Source organism: Tursiops truncatus, chromosome 6, assembly GCF_011762595.2.
Source record: "Tursiops truncatus isolate mTurTru1 chromosome 6, mTurTru1.mat.Y, whole genome shotgun sequence".
NCBI lineage: Eukaryota > Metazoa > Chordata > Mammalia > Artiodactyla > Delphinidae > Tursiops > Tursiops truncatus.
In genome coordinates, this window is record NC_047039.1 from 110277446 (window position 1) to 110292382 (window position 14937).

Below are 14937 nucleotides of genomic sequence, written 5' to 3' on the forward strand. Positions count from 1 at the left end.
AGGCATCGCTCCCCATTCCTCTTCGCCCTCCTCAGCCCCTGGTAACCACCAATCTACTTTCCGTCTCTATAGATTTGCCAATCTGGACGTTTCATATGAATGGAATCAGACACATGGTCTTTTGTGTCTGCCTTCTTTCATACAGCAAAATATTTTCAAGGTTCATGCCTATTGTACCATATATCAGTACTTCATTCTTTTTTACAACCCAATAATGTTCCATTGTACCAATATGCCACATTTTGTTTATCCAGTCATCCGTCGATGGACATTTGGGTTGTGTCATCCACTGCTTTTAAGAAGCAGCTTAAGATCCTAAAGACACAAGCTCTGAAGCAATTTTTCCCTTTAGCTGTACTTTAGGGACTGTAGACCCATTTTACAGATGAGAAAAGAGACTCAGAGAAGTAAAGTGACTTGCTTAAGGACACGGGGTTAGAAGTGATAGAGCCAGATTCAAACCCAGGCTGTCTTTTCTATGCTCTCTTTATTAGGGTAACCGTATAATTTATTGTCCAAGCTGAGATCTAATGTGTGATCAAAGGCCCTATTATTTATTATGCCAGGACAACAGGCATAAACCCTATATAACAGGAGCAGGGGCACGGGGCCCCTTCCCATCAGTCTTCACTGTGCGTCAGGCAGAGGGAGGACAGGAGCCTGGCCCCCGTGGCTGTACTCCCTTTGGGACGGCAAGAGGCCCATGCGGTGGCGGGGGGTGGGGGGTGGGCCGGGCCCCCTCTGTGTCAGCCCCTGGTGATGGTCGGGCGGGTGTCGTCGTACAGTCACAGGGACACCACCACCAGGATTGAGGCCACTGCTCGGAGGGCCCTGCTCACCTCCAACAGCAGTTATGCGCTTCTCTGGAGTCTGGTGGAGGGGAGAACAGCCCTGGAGGCCCAGCAGGAGCTAGAGGACAGGTGAGGAGACCTCCCAGGTGTGGGTAGGAGCTTGGGTTGGCTTCCTGAAGCCGGCAGGGCCTGGTCAGAGGCCGCTGGTTCCAGAACCGGCCTCCTTCCCTGAGTCCCGATGCTCTTTAGGGTGGGGTGCGATGCCTAGGGTCTTAGGCCTGCTTGGGGGTACGTTAGAGGAACCCACTCATGCCGGGGTGCAGCTTAGCCTCTGGAGAGAAGGAATGAGAACCTAAACAAGGAGGTTCCAGGTCAGCTCATCCTCGACCCCCTGAAGCTCCCCTGCCCCTCCCCAGACCCCTGGGGAGCTCCTGTCAGGCACCAGCTTTCTTCTTGGCCTCTGCTTCTCTGCTGTGGGTGGCCCCCTTGTATCCAGCTCATTCAGAGGGTCAACGGAGACCCACCAACGTCTCAGTGAGCCCAAGTGGATTTCCTAGATGAGAGAATCTGATTGGCCCAGCTTGGGTCAGGTGGCCAGTCCTGAGCCAATCGGTATGGTTGGGTGGATCACATGACCCACTCCCAGGGACCGGGGGGGGGGGGGGGGGGGGCGGGGGCGGGGGGGCTGGCCCTGGGGATGAGGGATGGGAGGCACCCTGGGGACAGGGGGTGGTCCAGCAGTACCCATGGTAGGGGGAGCTGGGTGGGGCAGGGTGTGGACAGCTGGACAGGAAAGCTGTCCTGGTTGGTTGATTACAGCATTTCAGGGAGAAAGGGCCCCAGAACAGTCATGCAGCCCAGAGGTCTCCATTTACCTGGAGAGCAACATGCCCAAGGTCACTCAGGGGCATCAGCGCCTGGGCCGCTATCCCTCCAACAACACCAGGCATTTTCCTCTTCATCATTCGTCCAGAGGAGCCAAACATTTGCAAAACATGTGATTCTCAAGTGGAAACCAAGCGGGAGCTCCTTCAGAAAAGCGTGATTGAATTCAGTGAATGAGGAAACAAGAAGGCAGCCCCTCGGCTGCCTTCCCCATTCATTAGACAGCTGCGGAGCAGCCAGTTTCCGAGGCCAGCTGCTGGGTACCAGCTCCGCTGACGGCGGTTCTGCCCAGGAAGTTGCCAGAGCCCCTTCAACCGGGAGCTCCACTGGGGGGGCCGGGACAGCAATGGGGAGGGATGGCCTGTGTCCTGCTCCTGGGCCATCCTGCCTCTGTCTCCTCCCAGGTACCAGGAGGTACACGCGGCCCAGAGGGCGCTGGGCACGGCCGTGGCAGAGGTGCTACCTGAAGCTGAGAGGGTGCTGGCCGCCGTGCAGCAAGTCGGCGCAGATGCAGCCCAGCGCCTGGCCTCACCGGCTGCCCCTGCAGCACCGGTCAGCTCAGCTGTCCTTGGAGCTCTGCATGCGGTGGTTGTGAGGGAGAATGTGGCAGCTGGGAAACCAGTGCGGCCCAGGCAGAGGCAGAGGACGTGGCTTATTTCTAACTCTCTAGCAGTTGATGAAAAGATCCCAGCCAATCTTTGTTGTTGATTATAATGATAATATCAAGGCCGAGGCCTCTTCTTCATCATAGTGGCATTGGCAATGACACCAGACGGACATGGGGCCAAATCCCAGCTCCACCACTCTGGCTCTGTGACCTTGGCAAAGGACTTCCCATCCCTGTGCCTCGGTTACTTTGTCCGTCTGTCGGCTAGAGCTCACCCATTTGGTTATTTCAGGCCTGCATCCATGAGGGGCTGGAAGGGATTCGTGAGCAATGCCCTTATCCTCTATGTGCCTGTCACCCTATGCTGCTTGCCTCTGGGTAAATCAGCTCCTCAGGCCTTCTCAGTAATCCTGAAATGCCAAAACTTGGGAGCTAAACTTTAAAAAAAAAGACTAAACTTATAGAAATGCATCTGGGGCCCAGCCTGCCCAGGACTGACGGCTCCCAGGCTGTTTACTCAGGGTGTTTGATCCTCCCACTGTGTGTGACGAAGGAAAATGTAGGTGGTGACATGTTTGGCCCTGAGCACTGCCCCAGATACTGCTGAGGGCGTTAGGTAATAAGAAGTCCCCGCAGGAAATTCTGAATTCAGAAGTACGTCCGGCCCCAGGGTTTCAGCGAAGGGATTGTGAGCCTGGGGAAGGAAACACAGGTCCGGGAGGTTAACTGAGTCTGCGCTTCTAGAAATTGCTGGTGCTAGAATCAGACCTCAAGTGACAGCTTCCCCAGTTTGGCTTCTCTCACCCTGGCCCCTCTGCTTCTTAGGGTCCACGTGCAGCCCTGCCCCCATGGTCCCTGCCCCTGGGCTTCTCCCACCCAGTAGAGGACCTGCCCCTCGGACCTTCCCATCAGGCCTTGTCTGAGCCCTCCATCTCCCAGCAGCCTCAGAAGTCCCAGGCCAGGACCCTGGGCCTGAAGGTGCAGGCCCTGGAGAAGACGGTCACATCGAGAGAGCGCGTGGTCACCGAGGCTGCCCGGGCCCTCCAGGCCACCGCCCAGGCCGTGCTGCACAAGACAGAACCCCTTATGCAGGTGGGCTCTTGTCCTTTGAGGCAGCACCTGGAGAAAGTTGGGGCTGCCCCAGGCATGATCTGGGCTCAGGGGTTGCAGGGGGAGGGAAGGGCAAAGACCAGAAGTAGTTCTTTCCACCCCTCCAGTGCCTTCCCCCAAATTCCAGAGAACCTCAGTTAGCTCGTGCCAAGGCAGGAGGTCCTGATTTCCCGAGAAGGAGTAAAGGTATGAGAGGAGGCAGGATGGACAGACAGACAGAGCCACGCCCACCACCCTTACTCAGTGTTAATTACAGCTGGGATGGGTCTCATTCACTTATTCTTGCATTCATTAGTTCACTTGCCAGATAGGTTAGCGAGCACATACGTTGCTCTAGTGCTAAACCCCACTGTTTGGCATTTACAACCCAGGAGGGGAGGCAAGACTAAATAATCAGGGAATTCAAGAATCATGGAGTGAATTGAGCCCCAACCTATTAAAGTATAAGCACCCCTTCAAGTGTTTTTTTTTTTTAACTTTCCACCTTTCATCTAGACTTAGAAAAAGGTTGCAAAGAAAACACAAAGAAGTCCCATATACCCTTCACACAGATTCTCCTTCTGTTAATGTTTTACGCAGCCACCTTACAAGGATCAAAATAAGGAAATCAACATGATATAATACAATGAGCTAATCTACAGACCTTTTTCAAATCCCAGCAGTGGCTTATCCCGTATCCATCTTTTTTTGGGTGGGGGGAGGGCACGGAAGATCTTAGTTCCTCGACCAAGGATCAAACCCATGCCCCGTACAGTGGAAGTGCAGTCTTAACCGCTGGACCGCCAGGGAAGTCCCCTGTATCCATCTTTATTTTCCTTTTAAAGACAAGAAACAAGGCAGAAAGCTGTTGCCTGCATCCGAACAGCTGGGCCTGGTGCCTGTCACATACTGGGAGAGCTGTGCTGTGTCAGGGCCCCCTGGGGTGGTACCCATTGATTTAGTCCATCACCCTGGTCTGGGGCACAGTTGAGGCCACAGCAGAGTCAGGACCAGACCCCAGTGCGCAGTGCCCCAACACAGTGCCTCCCACCTTCCTCTCCCATCCTGCTAGGCATTTGGAGTAAGACTTAAGACACAAGGGATCCCAGGGCAGCATCTGATGGCTCTTCAAACCCACATGATTGTGACTTCCCTGGCGGTCCGGTAGTTAAGACTTCTCCTTCCAATGCAGGGCATGCAGGTTCCATCCCTGATCGAGGAGGTAAGATCCCACATGCCTCACAGACAAAAAAACCCAAAGCATAAAACAGAAAGAGTATTGTAACAAATTCAATAAAGACTTTACCAAAAAAATTTTTTAAACCCCGCATGACTGATGATGGATTGAAATTCACATCACATAAAATTACCCATTTGAAAGTGTACAACACAGTGGCATTTAACACATTCCCAGTGTTGTGCGATCACCACCTCTGTCTAGTTCCAAAACATTCATCACCCCAAAGGGCGACTGCTTATACCCATTAAGCGCTTCATTCCTCCCTCCCCCCAGCCCCTGGCGACTGCCCATCTGCTTTCTGTCTCTATGGATTTTCCAATTTCAGACATTTCATATAAATGGAATCGTGCCATATGTGACCTTTTGTGTCTGGCTGCTTTACCATAATATTTTCTAGGTTCATCCACATCGTAGTATATGTCAGCACTTCGTTCCCTTTCGTGGCTGAATAATATTCCGTTCTGTGGATACACCACATTTTGTGTATCTATTTATCCATCAGACCCGTATTCTTTAAGTATCCAGCCTTTTTTTATTGGCAACGGGGAAGAAACTAATTTTCTATGAGTAAAAGTTGTCTAATAAACAGATTCACTACTTCACATGCTCTGGCTGAGACGCGGCAGCGTTCTGACAAGAAATTTTCAGTTGTTCATCTTTCTTTTAGTTCTTAGGTTTCAGTTTTCCTCGGAGCTTTTGTGAGACAGGTGACTTCTTGGGAGAGATATTCAAGGTTTAATATTGGAATAATAAAACAGATCAGATGTTCCTGGTAAACAGCATAATTCAGTGTCAGAGTTTTGGTGATGTTTTGGGACCTTGTACATGTGGGTTTGGTGCCCACCTGACCCCTCTCTGCCCAGCACACCTCCAGCACCACCTGACCAGCCTCTCTCTTCTCTCTCCAGCTGCACCGGGAAGCCAGAGCTGCCCTGACCCGGGCTTCCTCATCTGTCCAGGCTGCCATGGTGACTGTCACAGGAGCCAGGACTCTGCTGGCTGACCTAGAAGGTATGTGTGCCCTGCTTAGCCCCAGGCTCGTGGATGCACAGATGCCCATGACAGACACCAGGGCAGGCTTAGCTGCAGAGGACAGAAGTCCAGTCATGTGGGCATAAGCCAAGGAGACCATTCCCTCTGCCTCTAAGGACCTCCCTCTCCTCTGGCTGCTTTGTCCCTCCCCATCTCACATACCGCTCACCAGGTTCTTGCCTACGTGGCCATCCATCATCAGACCACACGCGCAGAGCCCCTCAGGACCAGATGGGAGGAGAATCTGATGCCATCAGCTGTCCATCCCTGATCTAGGCCACTCTGGCTGAGAGTCTGGTTACCTGGTACAAATATGGCTGCCCCGGTCCAATGTCCAGTGGGGCTATGGGAAGGGATGCAGCGTTTCTCTTTAGAACGTGGGTTGATGGGTTGATGCCAGCAGGTCTTTTTTGAGCTGTAGGGAAAGGAGGCCAAGTGCCCGCATTTTACAGTTGGGTAGACCAAGAAAGGAAATTTTACTGAATGAAATGTGGAACAGCCCCTAGCCTGCAGCTGCTCTGCCAGGAGAGGATCTGTGTTCAAATAAGTTTAGGAAATGTCACGTGCTATAGATCCCCCCGAGGCCTTGCAGTGCACACCTGAGAATATTAAAGGCTCTGAGAAGTCCTTCAATAAAGAAACCGGGTTCACTTTATGTAAACTTAATTTCCCCTAGCATTTATCAACACCCTGTAGAATCAGGGCTCCCCGGTGTGCACTTTTTTTCTTTTTCTGGCTGTGTTGGGTCTTCGTTGTTGCACGCGGGCTTTCTCTAGTCGTGGCGAGCGGGGGCTGCTCTTCGTTGCGGTGCGCGGCTTCTCACTGCAGTGGCTTCTCTTGTTTCAGAGCACGGGCTGTAGGCGCGAGGGCTTCAGTAGTTGTGGCATGAGGGCCCAGTAGTTCTGGCTCGCGGGCTCTAGAGCTCAGGCTCAGTAGTTGTGGCACACGGGCTTAGTTGCTCTGCGGCATGTGGAATCTTCCTGGACCAGGGCTCGAACCTGTGTCCCCTGCACTGGCAGGTGGATTCTTAACCACTGTGCCACCAGGGAAGTCCCCCCAGAGTGCACTTTAAGAAATGCCAATTTTGTGTACAGGAAGCAAAGTAGATCTAACATTTGGATTATCTTCATGGAATGATTATGTAGTATTATGTCCCTGGATATTAGAAGGCTTGATTCTTTTTTAAAAAAATATTTATTTATTTATTTATTTATTTATTTATTTATTTGCTGCATCGGGTCTTGGTTGCAGCCCACGGGATCTTTCGTTGCGATGCGTGGGCTTAGTTGCCCTGCGGCATGTGGGATCTTAGTTCCCCGCCCAGGGATCGAACCCACATCCCCTACACTGGAAGGTGGATTCTTAACCACTGGATCGCCAGGGAAGTCCCCTTGATTCTTTTTAAATTTTGACTTTGTCTACTATAATCAGTACTCCTTAGGATAAATTTCCGTTAGAATTTTAATTGAAAGGAAATGAAAAAGTCTTTCTTTCTATATAGAAGGAAACTACTTCTTATTAGATAATAAAAACCTATGTGGATTGTAGAATTTCTCTTTTTGTCTTGGCCGCTAGGAGCTAAAAGGTGAACAGTGCATTCGGTACCTGCACCGTCATTATCCTAACTTTCTGGCGCTTCTCACTTCTCATCATCCCCCTAGTTACATACGGCCTTTGGTTTATCATTTTAATGGTCCAGTTGTTGGTCTGTTCATCACGATAAGCTGCCTCAAAGCCTATTAGAAATGCGTGGTATGTAAAAACAAGGAACTTAATGGATCTTGCTGTGTACCGTGCTATAGCTCCCATCTCTACCACTGGCCCAGGCATCGACCAGCATGCAATTCTGTGACTTTAGTAAGTATCGTAACATAACATGAATCTTTACACTCACAGGGCAGTATGTCTCACTCGTTTGTTTTCCCTGGGTGAGCCTGAGAAGTTTACACACAGATCTCATGCATCTCATGCCCCTGCTCACGTTGTCCAAGGGTCTGGGGTTGGTCAGACATCTGGCAGTGACCACCCAATGGGCTCTCCAGGCATGAGCCCAGCCCTCCTGACACAGCGTCGGTTGGCTTTACAGGAATGAAGCCAAGGTTTCCTCGGCCCAAGGACCAGGCCGCACTGAGGAGGCAGGCAGCCATTGTCCAGGACAGGCTCCTTGCAGAGTCCAAAAAGAAGACCAAGCAGGTGGAGAGGATGCTGGGAAATGCGGCATCTATCTCCTCCAGTGCCAAGAAGAAGGGCAGGGAAGCCGAGCTGTTGGCCAAGGACAGTGCCAAGGTCAGGGCCACGGATGTGACTCCAGGGGCATCCCTGCCTTCTGGGCGTGTGGGAGGCCTGTCATAGAAGAGGTGCCCTTCTGTAGGGTAAATGCCCCTTCTGTGCGCAATGCTGAATACTCTGCACTCACTGAGGGGTCCCAGGCTCCGAGCTCCGGAGCTTCACGCGGGTGACCCTGTTGATTCCGCATGAAATAGATGTCACTGCTGTCCCCATGGGACAGGTGAGGACCCTGACGCCCAGCCCAGTTCAGTAACTTAACATAACCAGGACTCACACCTCAGTCTGTTTGGTTCTACTCCCTAAACTTCTAGACTTTTCTTGTTTAATTCGGGCCAAATTTGAATCAATAGGCGTCTTCCCAGCACCGTCACTCAGGGCCCAAGTGAACGGCCTCTACAGCTCCCTAGAGACAGTGCTGGATTGAAGGCGTCCCCAGGCTTGGTTTCTGGTCCCGCCATTTTGAGTTTGGCCAGCTCCTCCTCTCTGCACCTCTGTGTCCCCATCTGTAAATTATTGGAATTTCTCCTCTCGGGGGAGGTGGGTAGTGTCCAGCAGTCTGCTCTTTGCCGGCATCTGGTACACAGCTGTGGAATGAATGAATGAATGATCTGGTGCGTGAATCTATGACCGCTGGGCAGGGCGGTCACCCTTTACCTCTAAAAGGAGTTTCTCCACTCACACTCCCCTCCCTGCTGCTGCCGCCCACCCCGAACGTAGCTCGCCAAGGCCTTGCTGAGGGAGGGGAAGCAAGAGCACCGCCGGGCTGGCCGGCTCTCCAGCCAGACGCGGTCGATGCTCCAGCAGGCCTCCCAGCAGGTCCTGGCCTCAGAAGCACGCAGACAGCAGCTAGAAGCAGCTGATCAGGTACGTGTGCTGAGACCCCAGCACTCCTTCTCCTGTGGTCCCGGGAGCCAGCCAGGAGCCGCTCAAGCTTTTCTTCCCCTCCCCCCCCCAAAAGGTGGGTGCCGGGCTGAGCGAGATGGAGAAGCAGATCCGGGAATCACGCACCTCTCTGGAGAAGGACATCAAAGCCTTGTCAGAGCTGCTTACCAGGCTGGGTAAGGAGACCCCAAGGCCGGGCCCTGGCCCCCTGGGTCCACGGTGCATCTCCGAGAGCTTCCTGGGAGGCCCCGTCCTGGGGAAGCTTGCCTCCTAGCCCTCCTGTCCGTGGTTCCCCCATCCCGAGCCTTGTGCTCAATGACAAGCATTTGTAACCGCTCCAGGCCCCCCGGGGCGAGGCAGAAGCATGCTCACTTCGTCCTCCAGGGGCTGCTAGTCAGGAGGAGAGGAGAGACACAGAACACTCACCACCCACAGAACACCTGTAGGTACCAGGTGACTAGGCCCTGCCTCAGTGGTGGAGGGTTTCAGAGAAGGAGAGAGAATGTCACAGAAGCAAGTCTGGCATCGAGGCTCAGGTGCTGGTTTGGAATCAGAGAGACTGGCATTCCAGTCTGGTACTTTCCCTTCCTTGGCTGTGAGACCTTGGGAAAATCACTCCACCTCTCTGAGCCTCAGTTCCCCCATCCGGGAAATGGGAGTAACAGTGGGGTAGTTTCGAGAGTGCTTTCCACACTGTGTGTGATGAGACAGTAAATCGTGAAAGGGACAGCCCCCCAAGACGTGGCGCCCTCAGAGCAGGGGCGAAGGGACAGTGTCAGAGCGGTTCGGCTGAAATGAACAAGCAGTTTTCAGAGTTGGGGTAAAATACACACAACCTAAAATTTGCCATTTTAGCCCCTTTCAGCGCACAGTTCACTGGCATTAGGCACAGCCTTCACCTTACTCTGCAGCCATCGCCACCATCCATCTCCAGAACTTCCTCATCAGCCCAACATGAAACCCGCCCCCATTATACACAGACTCCCCATTCCCCCCTCCCCCAGCCCCTGGCAAGCCCTGTTCTACTTTCTGTCTCTGAATTTGGTACCGTAGGCACCTCACCTAAGTGGAATCGTGTAGTGTGTGTACTTTCGTTACTGGCTTACTGCGCTCAGTGTAACGTCCTCAAGGTTCACCCATGTAACAGCATGCATTTCGGTTACCGTGATCGATAAGACGAGGAAGAATCAGCGGGTTCTGCATTGTGGCTGGATGCCAGGCTCCACCAAGCTCTTCACACACATGATCGTAGCTCATTTTAACTTCCAAGGCAAGGATCCCTGTGCTCTTGCTATTTTGCAGATGAGGAAGCTAAGGCCCAGAGAATTTAAATGATGGGCCCAGGGTCCCCCAGCCAGTCAGTGGGGAGGCTGCGGATCACGCTCGGGTCTGACCGATTCAGAGCGCCCGCTCGCAGCCACAGGTCTATACCCGCAAGAACTCAGCTCACTGGACACGATGCCCAGCACGAAACAAACGCTGTGTGTGGGTAAACCACTCTGGCCGCTGTTGTTGTCATTTATTCTTTCACATCGGCACTATGCTCGACTCGGGGGTGCAGGAGTGACCACGCACACCTAGACCCTGTCCCCGCCCCAGGAGACCCAGCTGGGCGGTTAGAGGGGAGGCTGTAACCTCCTCAAAGGCCGGGCTGTTTGGACTTTCCCGTGGATGGTGGGACCTCTCCAAGTCTCGGCTGGGAGCAGGGCCTGCCCGGCAGCAGGGCTCAGCTTCTCTCTGCTTCTTCCTGCCCCGGGGCTCAGCTCTTGCAGTCGCCTGTCCTCCAAACCAGCCTTCATTGCCCAGGAGACTCAGGGCCATGGGGAGCCCTGGGGCCCAGGGGGGTCCTGTGGGATTCGAAGGCATTGAGGATTTGTTTCTGTGACTCCAGCACTCTCCCACCTGCCTCAGCTGTCTTTCCATTGAATGCCACCTTAATGACAAGGTGACAAAGGCCAGGTGGGGGAGACAGCCCGTGGATTCCGTGCCACCATCACCCAGTTCATATGTGAGCACCCGGCCCCACCCCCTCGGTTTACACTTGGAGAGGCTCCTCCAGGAAGTCCTAATGTGTGCTGGGCCGGGACTAGACCCCTGGGGCCTGCTGCCCAGGCCTGCAGCCCCTCCTGCCCCGTCTGCCTCACCCACCCTCATTCTGATGCCAGAAACCTTTCTTTTCACCCTGATGTCCCCGCATCCTGGCCCGCAAGTACCATCTGTAAGTGTGGGCTCTCGGTGAAATGAAACAGTGTGTGGGAGCCGCAGGCATTATGGGGCCTCTCCCACTCACACTGCTTTACAGATGAGGAAACTGGGGCTCGGGACTCACCCAAGGCCTTCATTTTTTAACAGTAATAGTAATACCAACAACAAAAATTAACAATTGCCCAGTGCCACCCAGGGGGAAAGTTCCGGGGTCTGCACATAAGCCCGGTGGGGTGCCCAGGCCAGGCCCTTACCTGCCTCACCACGCCGCCCTCTCGGTCCCTTGCCTCCTGGTAGATCGTGGGCACTCGGAAACCTGGAGGGTTTGGGTCGGGGAGGGCTTCTGGGGATGGGGCCTGAACAGGCTTCTGGGGCCTGCAGGGGAGCCAGCCCACCCTGAGGCTGTCCGTGCCCCTCCACAGGGTCACTGGACACCCTTGGAGCCCCCGCCCGGGCCCTGAATGAGACCCAGCGGGCACTGGAGCGCCTGAGGCTGCAACTGGGCCCACCAGGGGTGCTGCAAGGGAAACTGAGGCTCTTGGAGCGGGAGTCTGAACAGCAGCAGCTGCAGATCCAGAGCTTCGAGAGCAACCTTGCTGAGATCCGTGCTGACAAGCAGAATCTGGAGGCCATTTTGCAGAACCTGCCCGAGAGCTGCGCCAGCTGGCAGTGAGGGCTGCCCGGACCCACGGTGCCCCCGGCCCGGGGCATGCACGCCCGCCACAGGTGCGCCAGGCAGGCACGCTGCCCAGATCCTGCTGCCGCGTACCCGCCCGAGTCTGTGCCCACAGCCCCTCCACACCGGCAGGAGTGAGTGTGCATTCAGAGCTCACCCAGGCGGCTGCGGTGCGCACACACCCATCGGTGTGCTCTCCCACCCCCCACACACGCACACACGCACCGGTACATGCGGACATGTGCCCGTGTGCGCAGTGCACACGTGTGCAAGTCCATCCACGTGTGGTGCCCCCCCCGGATGCTGGGGGTGTCGTTATGTTATGTTATGTTATGTTATGTTATGTTATGTTAAATGCCCTGTGACACTGACATACTCAGGCAGGGTTGGCACCTGGGAGGCTGGGACCGGGCAGGGTCGGGGGGTCATCCGCAGAGATCCAGGGCGGGTTCAGCAAGAGCCAGAGCCCCCAGTCCCAGCCCTGCCCTCTGTCCTGCAGCCCCCTGACCAGTGTGTCACCCGCCACGAACACCCAGCAGCTCCGCATAGCTGAGGGACCAGGCAGGTCAAAAGACACAGGATTCTGGGGGGTTCTCAGCAGAGGAACCTGAGGCCCAGGGCTCCTGGGGCCGTGGTGCAGCCTGCTAGGCCGGCCGGGCCGTGGCCCACCCATGCAGGGGTATCTTTGGCTTTGTGGAATACTTCCTTCTCAAGATCCTGGGACTGGGTCAGACTCACTGGAGGAATCACCTGCCCCAGGCCCGGTGCCCCTTTTGGGCCATGGCCTCGTGACCTGAGGGGGCCTGGGTCAGGGGGCTCAGGCAGGTCGCTTGGATCTTCCCTTTGTGACCCTGCCAACCCTGGCTGGCCTTTGACCGGTCGACACTTCCCAAACTGGCCCTGCAGCCCTGGGGCCCCATCTGCCACATGGGAGGCCCTGCTGGGCGTGGAGGCCTGGCTGCCTTTCTAACCTGTCAGGCTAGGGTCTCCCCCTGTGGCTAGGCCCTGCCCAGGGTTCCCGGCATCTCCTCCTGGCACTCCTCCCCTTTCCCGGGCCCTCTTCCAGCAGACTGCGGGGCCTTGGCACTGGGAGGATGGGTGCCTCGGGGGGCCCAGCCCCTTCCCAGCGTTCTTCCTGCCCCCCAGCAGGGGTGACAGGCAGCAGCCCAGACCATTTCTGTTTACCCAACTCTGTTTAACGTGGCAATAAAGGGCCCCTTTACTAGCTGGTGGTGTGCCTTTGGTCCTCCGGTGCTGGTCGGCAGCAGGATCCCCGGCTGTGGGTACAGACTCACCGCCTGGCTGTGGGTGCACGTGCCCCCCCCCACGAGTGAGTCAGTGGCAGAGGGTTCAGTGATTCCTCTTGGCCCACATGAGGTAGAAGGAAGGTGACAAAGCTGAGCCCATCGGCTTTGCCAGTGTCTTCCCACTGGGGGGACTCTGCTGGGGTCCTGCAACCCCAAGCATCTGCCCTCTCCTCTCTGCTCCGGGGGGCTTATTAGGCAAAGTCTAGGGCCTGGGGGAGTTTGAGGGGTGGGGTACAGAGAGGTCCTCAGGTGACCTCTGGCTCAGGCTGGAGACACCGAGGCAGGAAAGGAACTCAAAACCAGTGTCCAGCAGCGCAGAAAGGCTCAGGGAGGGACACCAGTGAGGAGAGGAGGAGGGCTTTGGGCCAGGCCTCAAAGGGTGGGGAGACAGCGGGGAACATTCCAGGCAAGAGGGTGGGCAGCAGCGCGGCACTTGCAGGGTAGGGGCCTGGCCCACACGGGCCACTCCAGGAGCTCAGGTCGCGGGCGGGATTATGGTACACGCTCAGTCAGGGCTCTTGACCACGAGGCCTGCCCCCCTCCTGGGTTGGTTTAAGCAGAAAAGGGGAGTTCGTTGGGAGGACTTGGGAGAGTCTCCTGGAATCCTGGGGTAGGAAGGGCTGCCAGGCTCAGAGATGGTTGGGGGCCGGGGGCTTGCCTCGCCCTTCCCTCCCGCCCCTCCCCTGCCTCGCCCTTCCCTCCCGCCCCTCCCCTTGGTCTCTGCCTCTGCTCTCTCCGCGTTTACTTTGTTTTCTTCTCTCTGCAGAGCAGCTTTCTTTGCTTTTCTTGTGCTTGATGGGAGAGAATGTCCCCACTGCCCCCACCTGGACCCACCATGGCCCCCATGTTTACTTGTCATCAGGTCAAAAGCTTGGCAGAGACAAGCTGGAAAACTGACCTGATTCCAGCTTCCCAGGAGGGACCAACCCAGCTTAGGCCGGGTCCCCTCCCTACTCCTGTTCAGAAAATCAAGGGTCTCTGGGTCCAAGGCCATAAAATGAGAGCTGGGCTGTGCCTTCCCCACCCCCGCAAACTCACTGGGGGAGAGCATTCAGAGAAGAGGTGCACTCCTCCACGGAGAAACTGAAAACCGAGGCCAGGGGTAGGGGGGGTGACGTGATGCACGTCAATGACCCAGGGAGTAAGCTGGTAGGTTTGGGAGGGAGGACAGGGGGTGGGGAGGCCAAAACAGGAGGTTGCTGCTCTACTGTGAGTTTGATGATTGATGTCTGGTGTAAGTGGTGTCAAGGAGATGGGGGTGCTTTGCAGACCTCTGGGGCGGGGTCTGATGCCCCCAAACCCTCTTCCCTGTTACCCAGCTTCTCTGCTGACAGAGGCACACAGCTGTCCTGATGCCTGCTCTTGGCCTTAAACCTTTCTCTGCTCAAGCCGTGGGTGGCTCAGCAAGGCCCAGTTTCAGCATCCCCAATGGGTGGAGAACAGGCTTCCTCTCTGTCCCGCGGTGACATACCTCAGACCTGACATCTCATGACTCATGCAGTCCAGTCATGCTTCGGGTGTAGAGAGCCACTCTGTGGCCCCAGAGGTGGGGCTGTGGCTGGGTGGAATGTGGCAGCTGCTGAACATCTGGCTAGCAATGCAGCCCAGCAGCTGAGCAGTTGAAGATGGGGTGGCCTCTGCCCTGCAGAACCAGTGACTGGGGCCAACCAGCCCAGGGCAACAGGCTCTCTGAGCCTGAACCAGGAAGTGCATTAGGAGGGTCCCATTCTATGTCAGCTGTCTTCTCTGACCTCCAGACGGGACATCTCCCAGCAACTAAGGGTTATAACTCCTATCTGCTTAAACCACCCTGATGGTAATAAAATTTATAACAGCCCCTGCTGGGTGAAAAGCGTTGTTTCCTCCATTCCATTCTGCAGAACAGAAATGCCGAGTCCTGTTTCATAGAGGTTTGAGAATTAAATGATGTAACA

At 55.3% G+C, this 14937-nt stretch overlaps 1 protein-coding gene across 1 annotated transcript in view; it reads left to right on the top strand.

Moving 5' to 3' along the window:
* LAMC3 (laminin subunit gamma 3) overlaps nucleotides 1–14845 on the top strand; it is a 62944-nt gene extending 48099 nt beyond the window's left edge. Inside the window, exons 21-28 of the mRNA XM_033858914.2 lie at nucleotides 786–920; nucleotides 2081–2228; nucleotides 3226–3375; nucleotides 5521–5623; nucleotides 7731–7930; nucleotides 8651–8797; nucleotides 8892–8991; nucleotides 11443–14845. Coding sequence (XP_033714805.1) covers nucleotides 786–920; nucleotides 2081–2228; nucleotides 3226–3375; nucleotides 5521–5623; nucleotides 7731–7930; nucleotides 8651–8797; nucleotides 8892–8991; nucleotides 11443–11693 — 1234 coding nt within the window. The 3' untranslated portion in view covers nucleotides 11694–14845. The remainder of the gene's footprint in view (nucleotides 1–785; nucleotides 921–2080; nucleotides 2229–3225; nucleotides 3376–5520; nucleotides 5624–7730; nucleotides 7931–8650; nucleotides 8798–8891; nucleotides 8992–11442) is intronic.
* The last annotated feature ends 92 nt before the right edge of the window (nucleotides 14846–14937 follow it).